Source organism: Oncorhynchus kisutch, unplaced genomic scaffold, assembly GCF_002021735.2.
Source record: "Oncorhynchus kisutch isolate 150728-3 unplaced genomic scaffold, Okis_V2 scaffold1552, whole genome shotgun sequence".
Taxonomy (NCBI): Eukaryota; Metazoa; Chordata; class Actinopteri; order Salmoniformes; family Salmonidae; genus Oncorhynchus; species Oncorhynchus kisutch.
In genome coordinates, this window is record NW_022263497.1 from 60,424 (window position 1) to 80,600 (window position 20,177).

General features: G+C 49.7%; 1 protein-coding gene across 6 annotated transcripts in view; it reads left to right on the forward strand.

Annotated features, from left to right (window-relative positions):
- Nucleotides 1-17,887, forward strand: part of LOC116366651 (serine/threonine-protein kinase B-raf-like) — a 45,560-nt gene extending 27,673 nt beyond the window's left edge. The window contains exons 10-19 of one of the 6 annotated variants that reach the window (XM_031818684.1): nt 55-183; nt 3,676-3,812; nt 4,752-4,954; nt 7,841-8,017; nt 10,722-10,768; nt 11,921-12,039; nt 13,858-13,989; nt 14,314-14,448; nt 16,057-16,207; nt 17,138-17,887. In XM_031818684.1, coding sequence (XP_031674544.1) covers nt 55-183; nt 3,676-3,812; nt 4,752-4,954; nt 7,841-8,017; nt 10,722-10,768; nt 11,921-12,039; nt 13,858-13,989; nt 14,314-14,448; nt 16,057-16,207; nt 17,138-17,160 — 1,253 coding nt within the window. In that variant the 3' untranslated portion in view covers nt 17,161-17,887. The other 5 variants (XM_031818683.1, XM_031818689.1, XM_031818687.1 and 2 more) reach the window with 5 other exon arrangements.
- The last annotated feature ends 2,290 nt before the right edge of the window (nt 17,888-20,177 follow it).

Here is a 20,177-nt window from a genome sequence, read left to right on the forward strand (position 1 = left end):
TCTTCAGGGCCAGTGATCCTGCTGTGTCTGTCTCTCTTTCCCCCCCTCCTGCAGCCCCCCCCTTGCAGACCCACCCACCCGCCCGCTGTTTGAGGAAGCACCGAACACGGATCTCAAGCCCCCTCCTATACTCCTACCCCAATGACATAGTCTTTGATTTTGAGTCCGAGCCTGTGTTCCGAGGTAGCTAGGCCTCTGTGGCGTGCCTCTGTGTGTGGTATTGTGGTCTGTGTGTATTGTGGTGATGTGTGTGTGTGTCCTCACCTCCCACCTGTGTTTTGGCCCTCCACTGTCTGTCTGTGTTTCGCTCTTCACTCTCTTTCCTTATGTTTTCTCTCCCTACCATAATCCCTCACACTGTCACTACCGACCCCCCCCCCCCCTCCCTCCCTCTGCTTCCAAAACTCTCATATGGGAGGGTTTTTGTGTTTCAGGGCCTGTGTCCACAAAGCATCTCTGAGTAGGGCTGCGGCTCTAGGATCTGCCCGTATATTCATTATGATCTAGAAGGGGAAACCGATCCTTTGGATCCAGGCTCTGATCAGGGAATGGGAAAATACACTATAGATCTATAGAACATTATATACATGTCCTCAGAACTGCCATACCATGTAACTGTGTTGACTGACTGTAGTTGACAGTACACTGTGTTGACTGACTGTAGTTGACTGACTGTAGTTGACAGTACACTCTGTGTTGACTGACTGTAGTTGACAGTACACTGTGTTGACTGACTGTAGTTGACAGTACACTGTGTTGACTGACTGTGTTGACTGACTGTAGTTGACAGTACACTGTGTTGACTGACTGTAGTTGACAGTACACTGTGTTGACTGACTGTAGTTGACAGTGTACTGTGTTGACTGACTGTAGTTGACAGTTCACTGTGTTGACTGACTGTAGTTGACAGTACACTGTGTTGACTGACTGTGTTGACTGACTGTAGTTGACAGTACACTGTGTTGACTGACTGTAGTTGACAGTACACTGTGTTGACTGACTGTAGTTGACAGTGTACTGTGTTGACTGACTGTAGTTGACAGTACACTGTGTTGGCTGACTGTAGTTGACAGTACACTGTGTTGACTGACTGTAGTTGACAGTACACTGTGTTGACTGACTGTAGTTGACAGTACACTGTGTTGACTGACTGTAGTTGACAGTACACTGTGTTGACTGACTGTAGTTGACAGTACACTGTGTTGACTGACTGTAGTTGACAGTACACTGTGTTGACTGACTGTAGTTGACAGTACACTGTGTTGACTGACTGTAGTTGACAGTACACTGTGTTGACTGACTGTAGTTGACAGTACACTGTGTTGACTGACTGTAGTTGACAGTACACTGTGTTGACTGACTGTAGTTGACAGTACACTGTGTTGGCTGACTGTAGTTGACAGTACACTGTGTTGACTGACTGTAGTTGACAGTACACTGTGTTGACTGACTGTAGTTGACAGTACACTGTGTTGACTGACTGTAGTTGACAGTACACTGTGTTGACTGACTGTAGTTGACAGTACACTGTGTTGACTGACTGTAGTTGACAGTACACTGTGTTGACTGACTGTAGTTGACAGTACACTGTGTTGACTGACTGTAGTTGACAGTACACTGTGTTGACTGACTGTAGTTGACAGTACACTGTGTTGACTGACTGTAGTTGACAGTACACTGTGTTGACTGACTGTAGTTGACAGTACACTGTGTTGACTGACTGTTGACTGACTGTAGTTGACAGTGTACTGTGTTGACTGACTGTAGTTGACAGTACACTGTGTTGACTGACTGTAGTTGACAGTACACTGTGTTGACTGACTGTAGTTGACAGTGTACTGTGTTGACTGACTGTAGTTGACAGTGTACTGTGTTTATGGTGTAATGTGTTGACGGTGAAGTTGACAGGTTAGGGAGAAGTTGACGTAGTGGGTTAGGGAGAAGTTGACGTAGTGGGTTAGGGAGAAGTTGACGTAGTGGGTTAGGGAGAAGTTGACGTAGTGGGTTAGGGAGAAGTTGACAGGTTAGGGAGGATTTGAGGTGGCGGGATAGAGAGAATTTGACAGGTTAGGAGAATCAGGTTAGGGAGGATTTGAGGTGGTGGGATAGGGAGAATTTGACAGGTTAGGAGAATCAGGTTCAGGTTAGGGAGAACAGTGCTGTGCTCTAGCCACAAGCGTAGAAGCCATCAGTTCTGTTAAACCATCAGTACCACCTCCCACTGTGACATCACCCCTCACCTCCCACTGTGACATCACCCCTCACCTCCCACTGTGACATCACCCCTCACCTCCCACTGTGACATCACCCCTCACCTCCCACTGTGACATCACCCCTCACCTCCCACTGTGACATCACCCCTCACCTCCCACTGTGACATCACCCCTCACCTCCCACTGTGACATCACCCCTCACCTCCCACTGTGACATCACCCCTCACCTCCCACTGTGACATCACCCCTCACCTCCAACACCACCAGGACACAACACTCCGACTCCCCTCAACCCTCCTGTTCTCTGAAACCCACTCTATGGCCCAATCCCAAATAGACCCCTAGACCTTACGCCAAGGATCCCTCTTCATCCTTGAGCGGATGGTAAGGGGTTGCTGGAGCATAGTTATAGTTATCATAGTTATAGTTATCATTTGTATCGCTGCAAATTGACCGCAAGGATCCCAAATGGATAGATAGATATATATTAGAGGAAACATCATTTCAAGCCTTGATTACATGTCAGTCTCTTTATGCGTTGGAATAGTTGGACAGATTTCCTCAATGTAAAATCCCTGAGCTCATTTTCTGATTTTACAGTTTCTTTATGTTTCATTAATGAACTATTATTATTATTAATAAAATATGTACAAAATATTTTTGGATCTGAACATTTTGGGAGCCAAATAAAATCGCCCATTGGGGAACCTTGCCCTATGATAGACCCTATGATCGGACCCCTAGACCCTATGATCGGACCCCTAGACCCTATGATCGGACCCCTAGAGCCTGTGAGCGGACCCCTAGAGCCTGTGATCAGACCCTAGACCTTAGGGGTCGATCCTAGGGCATAGGGTCTAGGGGTCGATCCTAGGGCATAGGGTCTAGGGGTCAATCCTAGGGCATAGGGCATAGGGTCTAGGGGTCGATCCTAGGGTCTAGGGGGCGATCCTAGGGCGTAGGGTCTAGGGGTCGATCCTAGGGCATAGGGTCTAGGGGTCGATCCTAGGGCATAGGGTCTAGGGGTCGATCCCAGGGCATAGGGTCTAGGGTTCGATCCTAGGGTCTAGGGGTCGATCCTAGGGCATAGGGTCTAGGGGTCGATCCTAGGGCATAGGGTCTAGGGGTCGATCACAGGGCATAGGGTCTAGGGGTCGATCCCAGGGCATAGGGTCTAGGGGTCGATCCCAGGGCATAGGGTCTAGGGGTCGATCCCAGGGCATAGGGTCTAGGGGTCGATCCCAGGGCATAGGGTCTAGGGGTCAGTTTGGGACTGGACATATCCCTTCTCTCTATCACTCAAGCCCTGTCTTCCTCCTCTTCCTCCTCTTCCTCCTCCTACCGCCTTCTGTTTGCCCTCCGTTCCTCCTCATCCTCATCTTTCCTTTTCTTTTGTTTTCCTCCTCCACCCCTCCCTCCCTCCCTCCCTAACCCCCTCCCTCCCTCTCCTACTTCCAATTAGGGTCGACTGCAGGGCTGTCGGCCACGCCCCCAGCCTCGCTGCCTGGCTCATTGACCAATGTGAAGGCTCCTCAGAAGTCTCCGTGTCCACAGAGAGAGAGGAAGTCATCGTCCTCGTCTGACGACCGCAATAAGATGGTGAGACACAACCACTACAAAACACAGACCTTCCTAGAGCTGATTGAGGTATAAGGAACACAGACCTTAGAGCTGATTGGTGTATAAGGAACACAGACCTTAGAGCTGATTGGTGTATAAGGAACACAGACCCTAGAGCTGATTGGTGTATAAGGAACACAGACCTTCCTAGAGCTGATTGGTGTATAAGGAACACAGACCTTCCTAGACCTGATTGGTGTATAAGGAACACAGACCTTCCTAGAGCTGATTGGTGTATAAGGAACACAGACCCTAGAGTTGATTGGTGTATAAGGAACACAGACCTTAGAGCTGATTGGTGTATAAGGAACACAGACCTTAGAGCTGATTGGTGTATAAGGAACACAGACCTTCCTAGAGCTGATTGGTGTATAAGGAACACAGACCTTAGAGCTGATTGGTGTATAAGGAACACAGACCTTAGAGCTGATTGGTGTATAAGGAACACAGACCTTAGAGCTGATTGGTGTATAAGGAACACAGACCTTAGAGCTGATTGGTGTATAAGGAACACAGACCTTAGAGCTGATTGGTGTATAAGGAACACAGACCTTAGAGCTGATTGGTGTATAAGGAACACAGACCTTAGAGCTGATTGGTGTATAAGGAACACAGACCTTAGAGCTGATTGGTGTATAAGGAACACAGACCTTAGAGCTGATTGGTGTATCACAAAGCAGGATCAATAAGTTTACAATATGACTGAGATGCCAACCAATGACTACAGGAGTTGTCAAGATGTCCAGGTATTCAGTTGGAGAAAGACCTAGTAAAAACACACAGTGTGGTGACACGCACAGAGCCTGTCGCCGTGCGCTGCCACTTTAAGACCGGCTCTGTTGTAAAGCAGGAAGTAAAACCGTGTGTGTGTGTGTGTGTGTGTGTGTGTGTGTGTGTGTGTGTGTGTGTCCCATGTAGAAAACCCTGGGCAGACGGGACTCTAGTGACGACTGGGAGATCCCAGAAGGTCAGATCACCCTGGGTCAGAGGATAGGCTCTGGATCCTTTGGGACCGTCTTTAAGGGCAAGTGGCACGGAGACGTGGCTGTGAAGATGTTGAACGTGACAGCTCCCACCCCACAGCAGCTACAGGCCTTTAAGAACGAAGTGGGTGTCCTCCGGTAAGACACGTTTTAACGGTGAAGTCATGTCATGAAAAGCTCGGCATGTACACAGTGGTGGAATACTAGTTTTACCTTCAGACGTCGAGGTAATTAACTGCTACCTTATAGGTCTTAGAGTATAACCGACAAGTATAGTGTAAACAGGGCTTCTGTTTTGTCATGAAATAGCAGGGCTTCTGTTTTGTCATGAAATAGCAGGGCTTCTGTTTTGTCATGAAATAGCAGGGCTTCTGTTTTGTCATGAAATAACAGGGCTTCTGTTTTGTCATGAAATAACAGGGCTTCTGTTTTGTCATGAAACAGCAGGGCTTCTCTGTTTTGTCATGAAATAACAGGGCTTCTGTTTTGTCATGAAACAGCAGGGCTTCTCTGTTTTGTCATGAAACAGCAGGGCTTCTCTGTTTTGTCATGAAATAGCAGGGCTTCTGTGTTTTGTCATGAAATAGCAGGGCTTCTGTGTTTTGTCATGAAATAGCAGGGCTTCTGTGTTTTGTCATGAAATAGCAGGGCTTCTGTGTTTTGTCATGAAATAGCAGGGCTTCTGTGTTTTGTCATGAAATAGCAGGGCTTCTGTGTTTTGTCATGAAATAGCAGGGCTTCTGTGTTTTGTCATGAAATAGCAGGGCTTCTGTGTTTTGTCATGAAATAGCAGGGCTTCTGTGTTTTGTCATGAAATAGCAGGGCTTCTGTGTTTGTCATGAAATAGCAGGGCTTCTGTGTTTTGTCATGAAATAGCAGGGCTTCTGTGTTTTGTCATGAAATAGCAGGGCTTCTGTGTTTTGTCATGAAACAGCAGGGCTTCTGTGTTTTGTCATGAAATAGCAGGGCTTCTGTGTTTGTCATGAAACAGCAGGGCTTCTGTGTTTTGTCATGAAATAGCAGGGCTTCTGTGTTTTGTCATGAAACAGCAGGGCTTCTGTGTTTTGTCATGAAATAGCAGGGCTTCTGTGTTTTGTCATGAAATAGCAGGGCTTCTGTGTTTTGTCATGAAATAGCAGGGCTTCTGTGTTTTGTCATGAAATAGCAGGGCTTCTGTGTTTTGTCATGAAATAGCAGGGCTTCTGTGTTTTGTCATGAAATAGCAGGGCTTCTGTGTTTTGTCATGAAATAGCAGGGCTTCTGTGTTTTGTCATGAAATAGCAGGGCTTCTGTGTTTTGTCATGAAATAGCAGGGCTTCTGTGTTTTGTCATGAAATAGCAGGGCTTCTGTGTTTTGTCATGAAATAGCAGGGCTTCTGTGTTTTGTCATGAAATAGCAGGGCTTCTGTGTTTTGTCATGAAATAGCAGGGCTTCTGTGTTTTGTCATGAAATAGCAGGGCTTCTGTGTTTTGTCATGAAATAGCAGGGCTTCTGTGTTTTGTCATGAAATAGCAGGGCTTCTGTGTTTTGTCATGAAATAGCAGGGCTTCTGTGTTTTGTCATGAAATAGCAGGGCTTCTGTGTTTTGTCATGAAATAGCAGGGCTTCTGTGTTTTGTCATGAAATAGCAGGGCTTCTGTGTTTTGTCATGAAATAGCAGGGCTTCTGTGTTTTGTCATGAAATAGCAGGGCTTCTGTGTTTTGTCATGAAACAGCAGGGCTTCTGTGTTTTGTCATGAAACAGCAGGGCTTCTGTGTTTTGTCATGAAATAGCAGGGCTTCTGTGTTTTGTCATGAAATAGCAGGGCTTCTGTGTTTTGTCATGAAATAGCAGGGCTTCTGTGTTTTGTCATGAAATAGCAGGGCTTCTGTGTTTCTCATGAAATAGCAGGGCTTCTGTGTTTTGTCATGAAATAGCAGGGCTTCTGTGTTTTGTCATGAAATAGCAGGGCTTCTGTGTTTTGTCATGAAATAGCAGGGCTTCTGTGTTTTGTCATGAAATAGCAGGGCTTCTGTGTTTTGTCATGAAATAGCAGGGCTTCTGTGTTTTGTCATGAAATAGCAGGGCTTCTGTGTTTTGTCATGAAATAGCAGGGCTTCTGTGTTTTGTCATGAAATAGCAGGGCTTCTGTGTTTTGTCATGAAATAGCAGGGCTTCTGTGTTTTGTCATGAAATAGCAGGGCTTCTGTGTTTTGTCATGAAATAGCAGGGCTTCTGTGTTTTGTCATGAAATAGCAGGGCTTCTGTGTTTGTCATGAAATAGCAGGGCTTCTGTGTTTTGTCATGAAATAGCAGGGCTTCTGTGTTTTGTCATGAAACAGCAGGGCTTCTGTGTTTTGTCATGAAACAGCAGGGCTTCTGTGTTTTGTCATGAAATAGCAGGGCTTCTGTGTTTTGTCATGAAATAGCAGGGCTTCTGTGTTTTGTCATGAAATAGCAGGGCTTCTGTGTTTTGTCATGAAATAGCAGGGCTTCTGTGTTTTGTCATGAAATAGCAGGGCTTCTGTGTTTTGTCATGAAATAGCAGGGCTTCTGTGTTTTGTCATGAAATAGCAGGGCTTCTGTGTTTTGTCATGAAATAGCAGGGCTTCTGTGTTTTGTCATGAAATAGCAGGGCTTCTGTGTTTTGTCATGAAATAGCAGGGCTTCTGTGTTTTGTCATGAAATAGCAGGGCTTCTGTGTTTTGTCATGAAACAGCAGGGCTTCTGTGTTTTGTCATGAAACAGCAGGGCTTCTGTGTTTTGTCATGAAACAGCAGGGCTTCTGTGTTTTGTCATGAAACAGCAGGGCTTCTGTGTTTTGTCATGAAACAGCATTGCTTCTGTGTTTTGTCATGAAATAGCAGGGCTTCTGTGTTTTGTCATGAAATAGCAGGGCTTCTGTGTTTTGTCATGAAATAGCAGGGCTTCTGTGTTTTGTCATGAAATAGCAGGGCTTCTGTGTTTTGTCATGAAATAGCAGGATGGGTAACTAAAAGCTCCTTCTCAGTGGTTTTGACATCCTCTCCCTGCTTCCTAACAGGAAGACGCGTCACGTCAACATCCTGCTGTTCATGGGTTACACCACCAAGCCTCAGCTGGCCATCGTGACCCAGTGGTGTGAGGGCTCCTCCCTCTACCACCATCTACACATCATAGAGACCAAGTTTGAGATGATCAAGCTCATAGACATCGCCCGGCAGACCGCACAGGGCATGGAGTGAGTTAGTCCACAACACACGGGATGTACCCCGACTAGCACCCTGTTCCCAGAACTAGTCCCAGACATAGGGAATAGGCTGCTATTGGGATGCATCCCCTGGTTCACACACTCGTCCCCTACGCTGACTCTCCTGGTTGACACCCTCGTCCCCTACGCTGACTCTCCTGGTTGACGCCCTCGTCCCCTACGCTGACTCTCCTGGTTCACGCCCTCGTCCCCTACGCTGACTCTCCTGGTTCACGCCCTCGTCCCCTACGCTGACTCTCCTGGTTCACGCCCTCGTCCCCTACGCTGACTCTCCTGGTTGACGCCCTCGTCCCCTACGCTGACTCTCCTGGTTCACTCCCTCGTCCCCTATGCTGACTCTCCTGGTTGACGCCCTCGTCCCCTACGCTGACTCTCCTGGTTGACGCCCTCGTCCCCTATGCTGACTCTCCTGGTTGACGCCCTCGTCCCCTATGCTGACTCTCCTGGTTCACGCCCTCGTCCCCTACGCTGACTCTCCTGGTTGACGCCCTCGTCCCCTACGCTGACTCTCCTGGTTGACGCCCTCGTCCCCTATGCTGACTCTCCTGGTTCACGCCCTCGTCCCCTACGCTGACTCTCCTGGTTCACGCCCTCATCCCCTACGCTGACTCTCCTGGTTCACGCCCTCGTCCCCTACGCTGACTCTCCTGGTTGACGCCCTCGTCCCCTACGCTGACTCTCCTGGTTCACTCCCTCGTCCCCTACGCTGACTCTCCTGGTTGACGCCCTCGTCCCCTACGCTGACTCTCCTGGTTGACTCCCTCGTCCCCTACGCTGACTCTCCTGGTTGACGCCCTCGTCTCCTATGCTGACTCTCCTGGTTTACGCCCTCGTCCCCTACGCTGACTCTCCTGGTTGACTCCCTCGTCCCCTACGCTGACTCTCCTGGTTCACGCCCTCGTCCCCTACGCTGACTCTCCTGGTTGACGCCCTCGTCCCCTACGCTGACTCTCCTGGTTCACGCCCTCGTCCCCTACGCTGCCTCTCCTGGTTGACTCCCTCGTCCCCTACGCTGACTCTCCTACTCTCCATTGTCTGTCTCATAATTGATGTGCTCAGTCTCTGGCCAACACAACAGAGCAGATAGAGCTGCATTTAAATGAGTCAGCCTCTGAACTACTGTAGGTACCTGCAGAACTCACAACTCTGCTACGGTGGAGGTTAGGAGAGGCTTAACGTGGACAGACTGGTACAGTGGAGGTTAGGAGAGGCTTAACACAGACTGACTGGTACAGTGGAGGTTAGGAGATTCTTAACAAGGACAGACTGGTACAGTGGAGGTTAGGAGAGGCTTAACACAGACTGACTGGTACAGTGGAGGTTAGGAGAGGCTTAACGTGGACAGACTGGTACAGTGGAGGTTAGGAGAGGCTTAACACAGACTGACTGGTACAGTGGAGGTTAGGAGAGTCTTAACGTGGACAGACTGGTACAGTGGAGGTTAGGAGAGGCTTAACACAGACTGACTGGTACAGTGGAGGTTAGGAGAGGCTTAACGTGGACAGACTGGTACAGTGGAGGTTAGGAGAAGCTTAACACAGACTGACTGGTACAGTGGAGGTTAGGAGAGTCTTAACAAGGACAGACTGGTACAGTGGAGGTTAGGAGAGGCTTAACACAGACTGACTGGTACAGTGGAGGTTAGGAGAGTCTTAAGACGGACAGACTGGTACAGTGGCGGTTAGGAGAGTCTTAACGTGGACAGACTGGTACAGTGGAGGTTAGGAGAGGCTTAACGTGGACAGACTGGTAGAGTGGAGGTTAGGAGAGTCTTAACGTGGACAGACTGGTACAGTGGAGGTTAGGAGAGTCTTAACGTGGACAGACTGGTACAGTGGAGGTTAGGAGAGTCTTAACGTGGACAGACTGGTACAGTGGAGGTTAGGAGAGGCTTAACGTGGACAGACTGGTAGAGTGGAGGTTAGGAGAGTCTTAACGTGGACAGACTGGTACAGTGGAGGTTAGGAGAGTCTTAACGTGGACAGACTGGTACAGTGGAGGTTAGGAGAGTCTTAACGTGGACAGACTGGTACAGTGGAGGTTAGGAGAGTCTTAACGTGGACAGACTGGTACAGTGGAGGTTAGGAGAGTCTTAACGTGGACAGACTGGTACAGTGGAGGTTAGGAGAGTCTTAACGTGGACAGACTGGTACAGTGGAGGTTAGGAGAGTCTTAACGTGGACAGACTGGTACAGTGGAGGTTAGGAGAGTCTTAACGTGGACAGACTGGTACAGTGGAGGTTAGGAGAGTCTTAACGTGGACAGACTGGTACAGTGGAGGTTAGGAGAGTCTTAACGTGGACAGACTGGTACAGTGGAGGTTAGGAGAGTCTTAATGTGGACAGACTGGTACAGTGGAGGTTAGGAGAGTCTTAACGTGGACAGACTGGTACAGTGGAGGTTAGGAGAGTCTTAACGTGGACAGACTGGTACAGTGGAGGTTAGGAGAGTCTTAACGTGGATAGTACCAGTGTTTATTGATTACTAACTAACCTGGGACTGTAAATATGTCTAGTGTACCAGTGTTTATTGATTACTAACTAACCTGGGACTGTAAATATGTCTAGTGTACCAGTGTTTATTGTTTACTAACTAACCTGGGACTGTAAATATGTCTAGTGTACCAGTGTTTGTTTACTAACTAACATGGCATTGTTGTGGTTTTCCTCCCTAGTTACCTGCACGCCAAATCCATCATCCACAGAGACCTGAAGAGCAACAGTATCCTCTCTGACCTTTCACCTTTTTTCCAACAAGCACCTTTCAGTCTGTCTGACCTTTGACCCATTCTATAAGGAAGGCAGTCATAATCACCTCTCTCCGCTGTGTCACCTAATCAACATGTCTTCGATAGGACATAGTCTTTGTGTTCAGATCTGTTTTTACATGGTAGTCATTTAGCAGGACGCTGTTATTCAGAGGGACCTACAGTTAGTGCCTCCATCTTCAGGTGGACTAGGTGAGACAGAGACAAGTGTTGGTGCAGACAGAGCTCCCCCTCTCCCCAGACTGAGCTCCCCCTCTCCCCAGACTGAGCTCCCCTTCTCCCCAGACGGAGTTCCCCCGCTTCCCAGACGGAGTTCCCCCGCTTCCCAGACGGAGTTCCCCCGCTTCCCAGACGGAGCTCCCCCGCTTCCCAGACGGAGCTCCCCCGCTTCCCAGACGGAGCTCCCCCGCTTCCCAGACGGAGCTCCCCCGCTTCCCAGACGGAGCTCCCCCGCTCCCCAGACGGAGCTCCCCAGACGGAGCTCCCCCGCTCCCCAGACGGAGCTCCCCCGCTCCCCCTCGCCCCAGACAGCGGTCCCTTAGCTTTCTGTTTCTTAACCCCTCCCCTCCCAGACTGTGCTCCCCCTCTCCCCAGACTGTGCTCCCCCTCTCCCCAGACTGAGCTCCCCCTCTCCCCAGACTGAGTTCCCCCTCTCCCCAGACAGAGCTCCCCCTCTCCCCAGACAGAGCTCCCTCTCTCCCCAGACAGAGCTCCCCCTCTCCCCAGACGGAGCTCCCCCTCTCCCCAGACGGAGCTCCCCCTCTCCCCAGACGGAGCTCCCCCGCTCCCCAGACGGAGCTCCCCCGCTCCCCAGACGGAGCTCCCCCGCTCCCCAGACGGAGCTCCCCCGCTCCCCAGACGGAGCTCCCCCGCTCCCCAGACGGAGCTCCCCCTCGCCCCAGACAGTGGTCCCTTAGCTTTCTGTTCCTTAACCCCTCCCCTCCCCTCCCTTAGCTTTCTGTTCCTTAACCCCTCCCCTCCCTTAGCTTTCTGTTCCTTAACCCCTCCCCTCCCAGACAACGGTCCCTTAGCTTTCTGTTCCTTAACCCCTCCCCTCCCAGACAGCGGTCCCTTAGCTTTCTGTTCCTTAACCCCTCCCCTCCCAGACATCTTCCTACACGAGGACCTGACCGTGAAGATAGGAGACTTCGGCCTGGCCACAGTGAAGTCCCGTTGGAGCGGCTCCCACCAGTTTGAACAGCTCTCTGGCTCCATCCTGTGGATGGTGAGTGATACTGCAGGGATTAAGAGGAGAACCTGAATAGACTAAACAACCAGAAAGAGAATTCAATCTACATTATTCTACATTTATTAGAATTCAATCTACATTATTCTACATAATTAGAATTCAATCTACATTATTCTACATTATTAGAATTCAATCTACATTATTCTACATTATTAGAATTCAATCTAGGGAAAGGGGGATACCTAGTCAGTTGTCCAATTGAAATGTGTCTTCCGCATTTAACCCACAAACCCCTCAATCAGAGAGGTGCGGGGGGGATGCCTTAGTCAACATCCACGTCTTCAGCGCCTGGGGAACAGTGGGTTAACTGCCTTGCTCAGGGCCCGGGGAACAGTGGGTTAACTGCCTTGCTCAGGGCCCGGGGAACAGTGGGTTAACTGCCTTGCTCAGGGCCCGGGGAACAGTGGGTTAACTGCCTTGCTCAGGGCCCGGGGAACAGTGGGTTAACTGCCTTGCTCAGATTTCTTTACCTTGTCAGCTCGTGGATTCGATCCAGCAACCTTCCGGTTACTGGCCCAACCCTCTAACCACATTAATCTACGTTATCAGAATGTAATTTACGTTATCAGAATGTTGTCAGAATGTAATCTACGTTATCAGAATGTAATCTACGTTATCAGAATGTAATCTACGTTGTCAGAATGTGTAATCTACGTTGTCAGAATGTGTAATCTACGTTGTCAGAATATGTAATCTACGTTATCAGAATGTAATCTACGTTATCAGAATGTAATCTACGTTATCAGAATGTAATCTACGTTATCAGAATGTTGTCAGAATGTATTCTACGTTATCAGAATGTGACGTTGTCAGAATGTAATCTACATTATCAGAACGTAACGTTGTCAAAATGTAATCTACGTTATCAGAATGTAATCTACGTTATCAGAATGTTGTCAGAATGTAATCTACGTTATCAGAATGTAATCTACGTTATCAGAATGTAATCTACGTTATCAGAATGTAATCTACGTTATCAGAATGTTGTCAGAATGTAATCTACGTTATCAGAATGTAATCTACGTTGTCAGAATGTAATCTACGTTGTCAGAATGTAATCTGCGTTGTCAGAATGTAATCTGCGTTGTCAGAATGTAATCTGCGTTGTCAGAATGTGTAATCTACGTGATCAGAGCTGCTCTGAAAGGATCAGATATCTGTTGGTTTCTAGGAAACACAGTCAATAAACGCATCAGTCTAAATGGGACATGAGCTCGGGACGCATCAGTCTAAATGTGACATGAGCTCGGGACGCATCAGTCTAAATGTGACGTGAGCTCGGGACGCATCAGTCTAAATGTGACGTGAGCTCGGGACGCATCAGTCTAAATGGGACGTGAGCTCGGGACGCATCAGTCTAAATGGGACATGAGCTCGGGACGCATCAGTCTAAATGGGACATGAGCTCGGGACGCATCAGTCTTAATGGGACGCAATTAGTCTTTCTTCAATTCCTTACCCTCTTCTGGCCTTCATCTCAAAGCTCATTGGTGGAGAGGGTCTGGGGGGGGCGGTACCTCAAATCTTCTCCTCCAGTGCGGTTTGAGGAGGAGGCGAGGACGGAAGGCGCAAGGACGATACTTTTGAGACCCAGTGTACAGGGTGAAAGGTCAATTCCAATCAATTCAGGAAGTAAACCCAAAAATTATAATTCCAAATGTTCCTCCATTTGAAGAGAATTGTAATTGTCAGTGTACTTCTTGACTTGACTGTAATTGAGCCCAACCCTGCCCAATGAAGGCTGTATATCTTGGTAAACTGTGTGACTCTGCTGTCCCCCCCGTCTGCCTGTAGGCCCCAGAGGTCATCCGTCTGCAGGATAAGAACCCTTACAGCTTCCAGTCTGACGTCTACGCCTTCGGGATAGTTCTCTACGAGTTGATGTCTGGGGCCTTGCCCTACTCCAACATCAATAACAGAGACCAGGTAGATATCTCTCCTGTTTTATATACATCTAGAATATTACTCAGTAAGGTGCGCTCCAACTGTCCTAAAGCCATGAGGAGGCTGATGGCTGACTGTATGAAGAAGAAGAGAGAGGAACGACCCCTATTCCCTCAGGTAACTATGGAGACGGGACCCCTATTCCCTCCGGTAACTATGGAGACGGGACCCCTATTCCCTCCGATACCTGTCTCCTGACCTCTGACCTCTAACCCTCCACCTCTCCCCTCTAGATAATCTTCATGGTGGGTCGGGGATACCAGTCTCCTGACCTTTGACCTCTAACCCTCCACCTCTCCCCTCTAGATAATCTTCATGGTGGGTCGGGGATACCTGTCTCCTGACCTCAGTAAGGTGCGCTCCAACTGTCCTAAAGCCATGAGGAGGCTGATGGCTGACTGTATGAAGAAGAAGAGAGAGGAACGACCCCTATTCCCTCAGGTAACTATGGAGACGGGACCCCTATTCCCTCCGGTAACTATGGAGACGGGACCCCTATTCCCTCCGGTAACTATGGAGACTGAACCCCTATTCCCTCCGGTAACGACGGAGGACGGGACCCCTGTTCCCTCAGGTAACGACGGAGGACGGGACCCCTGTTCCCTCAGGTAACGACGGAGGACGGGACCCCTGTTCCCTCAGGTAACGACGGAGACGGGACCCCAATTCCCTCGGGTAACGACGGAGACGGGACCCCTATTCCCTCCGGTAACGACGGAGACGGGACCCCTATTCCCTCCGGTAACGACGGAGACGGGACCCCTATTCCCTCCGGTAACGACGGAGACGGGACCCCTATTCCCTCCGGTAACGACGGAGACGGGACCCCTATTCCCTCCGGTAACGACGGAGACGGGACCCCTATTCCCTCCGGTAACGACGGAGACGGGACCCCTATTCCCTCCGGTAACGACGGAGACGGGACCCCTATTCCCTCCGGTAACGACGGAGACGGGACCCCTATTCCCTCCGGTAACGACGGAGACGGGACCCCTATTCCCTCCGGTAACGACGGAGACGGGACCCCTATTCCCTCCGGTAACGATGGAGACGGGACCCCTATTCCCTCCGGTAACTATGGAGACGGGACCCCTATTCCCTCTGGTAACTATGGAGACGGGACCCCTATTCCCTCCGGTAACTATGGAGACGGGACCCCTATTCCCTCCGGTAACTATGGAGACGGGACCCCTATTCCCTCCGGTAACTATGGAGACGGGACCCCTATTCCCTCCGGTAACTATGGAGACGGGACCCCTATTCCCTCCGGTAACTATGGAGACGGGACCCCTATTCCCTCCGGTAACTATGGAGACGGGACCCCTATTCCCTCCGGTAACTATGGAGACGGGACCCCTATTCCCTCCGGTAACGATGGAGACGGGACCCCTATTCCCTCAGGTAACTATGGAGACGGGACCCCTATTCCCTCAGGTAACTATGGAGACGGAACCCCTATTCCCTCAGGTAACAATGGAGGATGGGACCCCTATTCCCTCAGGTAACTATGGAGACGGGACCCCTATTCCCTCAGGTAACTATGGAGACGGGACCCCTATTCCATCAGGTAACTATGGAGACGGGACCCCTATTCCCTCCGGTAACGACGGAGAACACTTCACTGTACATGCCAGGGGTTGAGCTGAATCTTTTAAAATGACCAAGACTATCCACCCCACCAAGATATTCACCTCACCAGAAACCTCTTCCTGCTCATGAGGTTAACGCCTCCTTGGCGTTGTTTAACTTGTATGTATGAAGGAGAATGTGTTATTTCCACCACCAGGTGGCCTCAGAGTACTAGAAATACATTCACACTAACGTCTCACTGTGTTTTTAAAAGCTACTGGAAAGCCCAGGTGAGGTTCTGCTGACAGCCTCAATCTAAGTTTCTCTGACTTGGCTGTCAGCTTTGTCCCTATTTGAGAAGAGTGATTCGAGAGAGGTGATTGGCTAGGGATGACCTAATAACCTCCTGTGTTTTCTCCTGATGTTGTTGGTGGTGACCTTTTTTTCTTTCTTTTTTTTACCTCTGACCTCCTCTGTCAGATCCTGGCGTCCATTGAGCTGCTGGCGCGTTCTTTACCCAAAATCCACCGCTCCGCGTCGGAACCCTCACTGAACCGAGCCGGGTTCCAGACGGAGGACTTCAGCCTGTACGCCTGCTCCTCCCCCAAAACCCCGATACAGGGGGGATACGGTGAGGGGCCACACGCCCTGGGGGTCCTGTAGTTTCTCCATGTACAGAGTGTTACTGTTGAAATAATAGATCTCTCTCTCTTCCACTCTGTACTGCTGTCTCTCTCCTCTCTCTCTCTCTCTTCCACTCTGTACTGCTGTCTCTCCTCTCTCTCTCTCTTCCACTCTGTACTGCTCTCTCTCCTCTCTCTCTCTCTTCCACTCTGTACTGCTCTCTCTCTTCCACTCTGTACTGCTCTCTCTCCTCTCGCTCTTCCACTCTGTACTGCTGTCTCTCTCCTCTCTCTCTCTTCCACTCTGTACTGCTCTCTCTCCTCTCTCTCTTCCACTCTGTACTGCTCTCTCTCCTCTCTCTCTTCCACTCTGTACTGCTCTCTCTCTCCTCTCTCTCTCTTCCACTCTGTCCTGCTGTCTCTCTCTCCTCTCTCTCTTCCACTCTGTACTGCTGTCTCTCTCTCCTCTCTCTCTCTTCCACTCTGTACTGCTCTCTCTCCTCTCTCTCTTCCACTCTGTACTGCTGTCTCTCTCTCTCTCTCTCTCTCCTCTCTCTCTTCCACTCTGTACTGCTCTCTCTCCTCTCTCTCTTCCACTCTGTACTGCTGTCTCTCTCTCTCTCTCTCCTCTCTCTCTTCCACTCTGTCCTGCTGTCTCCTCTCTCCTCTCTTCCAACCTGATCTCCTCTCTCTCCTCTTCATTCCAGGGGAGTTTTCAGCATTTAAATAAGATGCTGATCCAGATTCCACCAGTTCAGCCAGTCCATCCCTCGTCACTCTGTACTGCTGTCTCTCTCTCTCCTCTCTCTCTCTCTTCCACTCTGTACTGCTGTCTCTCTCTCTCTCTCTCTCTCTCTCTCTCTCTCTCTCCCACTCTGTACTGCTGTCTCTCTCTCCTCTCTTCCAACCTGATCGTCTCTCTCTTCTCTTCATTCCAGGGGAGTTTTCAGCATTTAAATAAGATGCTGATCCAGATTCCACCAGTTCAGCCAGTCCATCCCTCGTCCCTCTTCAACAAGTCTTGTGTTCCTGCGGTGGATTTCTTCATCCATTTAACCAAAAACCAACATCCTAGTCTCAAAAGAACGTGCTGTTTTCTACTTTCCACACCTGGAGAGACAGACGGCCAGCCTCTTCCTCTCTCCGAGCCACGTCTCAGGAGCTCTACAGATGAGATTCCCCACAGATCTGGGGAATCACCACATCGGGGAAAAACTACAACATCTGATTTTAGAAACAAGGAAAAGAAAAGTTGAATGACACACAACCAGACACACTGAAGAAACCAAACCAGAGGAAGAAGAGAGAACTGTAAAAGGAGAGAACAGCACTTCTTGATTCTAGGACTGATGAAGGAGGAATGTAACTGTTGAGAGCACAAGGACAGGATTGGGGTTAGGGGTCAAGAGAGGTTAGAGGTCGATGGGTTTGGGCAGCACACGCCTTCTCACTCCCCTCCATGACGAAGAGGGCGGAGCTACAGGCACAGGAAACCACACTTCTTTTCCTGGCTGCTCATTGGTTACCCGAGATGAAGGGGCCAGGTCTGAGCCAATCGCTGATGAGCTGGATTTCCCAGGGGGGCGGAGTCGACCCTTTGGGAAGAGGACTTGAAAGAATTTATTTATTTGAAGAAAAAAAATCCCCAGTTCTTGTTTGTTTTGGGATTTTAAGGATATGTGGGGAGGGGGGGGGGGGGGGGGGCTGCTCTGAGCTTTATGTTGTTTTTGTTTTTGTTGACGAGATTGTTGATGTTTTTACTGTCACTACAAAGCATTCCTACCCGGTGATAGACACGAATACGCTTGACTCAAGCCTCACTGAAAGGACAGCGACTCTGAGACTGTCCCCTCAGCGCTCTCTCTCACAGATCCATTTTCCAATGAAGGATGCTTTTCCACATTTTTTTCCAGACTCCGGGATCTTGCCTTTGTCATTTCGCTCACAGCAGCTCCATGTTAACCCCTTGTTTGGATCATTTTGATTAGTTTATGTGGAGTCGACCGGAAAAACGCCAACAAACGCTTTTTTTTTCAGGGACACAGTGTTCAACCTAACTTCCCTTTCCCCTGAAAACCAGAAGTGGGGAACTCCGCTCGCAACGTTAGCGTCACAAAGAGCCTTTATGAAATCAGCCGAGGACCGTTGTTTTGGAAGGGACAACAACAGGTCTGTTAGAAAAAGAAACTGTGTGAATCTAAGATGGCTGCCAGTGCCTCTTCAGACTTGGTGTTTTGACTTGGTGTTTTGAGGGGGGGAGGACGGAGATCCCGATCACAATCCTCTAGGACCGAGTTTACAGGGGGTGTGGAGGACGGAGAGACTCTTTGACCGTTTTATTTTGGAGGGGGGGGGGGGACACTGACTTTTTTCTAGTGAGTTTGTACGAGGAAGGATGGAAGCTTACAAGAACGCTGTACAATGGTACTCCCTCTAGCTGAAGGTCAGAGTGAAGTCTAAAGGAAGGAAGAGCCAGGACTGCGTCCTGATATTCCCGTCAGAAGGGAATGATTGAATAGCGGTTCTGCTCTAGTCTAGATGTTGGATAGCAGCTGCTGTTGTCCAAGGTTTTACATTTGCGTTGTGCTGTTACAAGTTTGACTGCTCTCCTTCAACGAGACACGGCTCCTCCTCTCAGCTTGGTTACATTCCCAGAACACTATCCAATCAAACCCCCCCCAACTCATCCAATTAAACCCCACCCCCCCAACTCATCCAATCAAACCCCACCCCCCCCAACTCATCCAATCAAACCCCACCCCCCCAACTCATCCAATCAAACCCCACCCCCCCAACTCATCCAATCAAACCCCACCCCCCCCCAACTCATCCAATTAAACCCCACCCCCCCAACTCATCCAATCAAACCCCACCCCCCCAACTCATCCAATCAAACCCCACCCCCCCAACTCATCCAATCAAACCCCACCCCCCCAACTCTTCTTGTCGTGGACTTTAATATCGCAGACAGAGGAAGCAGAAGCTCCATTCACCTGTTGCACCTGTGAACAAGATGGCTGCTGTCACCTACCTGAAAGACTAGTGTGATTTTAATGGTGGTGGGGGGGGGGGGGGGGTCGGTCGTCTTGGGTCACTTTTGAATTTCCCTCCCCATTGGTTAAGGTTCCGATTGGGGGGGTGGGAGGAGTCGGTGGTCTTGGGTCACTTGAATTTCCCTCCCCATTGGTTAAGGTTCTGATTGGGGTGTGGGGGTGGGGGGGTAAAGTCAGTGGTCTTGGGTCACTTGAATTTCCCTCCCCATTGGTTAAGGTTCTGATGTGGGGGTGGGGGGGGTAAAGTCAGTGGTCTTGGGTCACTTGAATTTCCCTCCCCATTGGTTAAAGTTCTGATTGGGGGGGTCTTGGGTCACTTGAATTTCCCTCCCCATTGGTTAAGGTTCTGATTGGGGGGGTGGGGTGGGGGGGTCGGTCGTCTTGGGTCACTTTTGAATTTCCCTCCCCATTGGTTAAGGTTCCGATTGGGGGGGTGGGAGGAGTCGGTGGTCTTGGGTCACTTGAATTTCCCTCCCCATTGGTTAAGGTTCTGATTGGGGTGTGGGGGTGGGGGGGTAAAGTCAGTGGTCTTGGGTCACTTGAATTTCCCTCCCCATTGGTTAAGGTTCTGATGTGGGGGTGGGGGGGGTAAAGTCAGTGGTCTTGGGTCACTTGAATTTCCCTCCCCATTGGTTAAAGTTCTGATTGGGGGGGTCTTGGGTCACTTGAATTTCCCTCCCCATTGGTTAAGGTTCTGATTGGGGGGGTGGGGTGGGGGGGTCTTGGGTCACTTCTGAATTTCCCTCCCCATTGGTTAAGGTTCTGATTGGGGGGGGGAGCTGGTCCTAGAGCTGTACCAAGGGGGAAACGTATTCCCCAAGCTGTGTTTTTGAAATGGATCCTGTGTCTGATTTTCTGCCTATCTGTCCTTTCTGCCTATCTGTCCTTTCTGCCTATCTGTCCTTTCTGCCTATCTGTCCTTTCT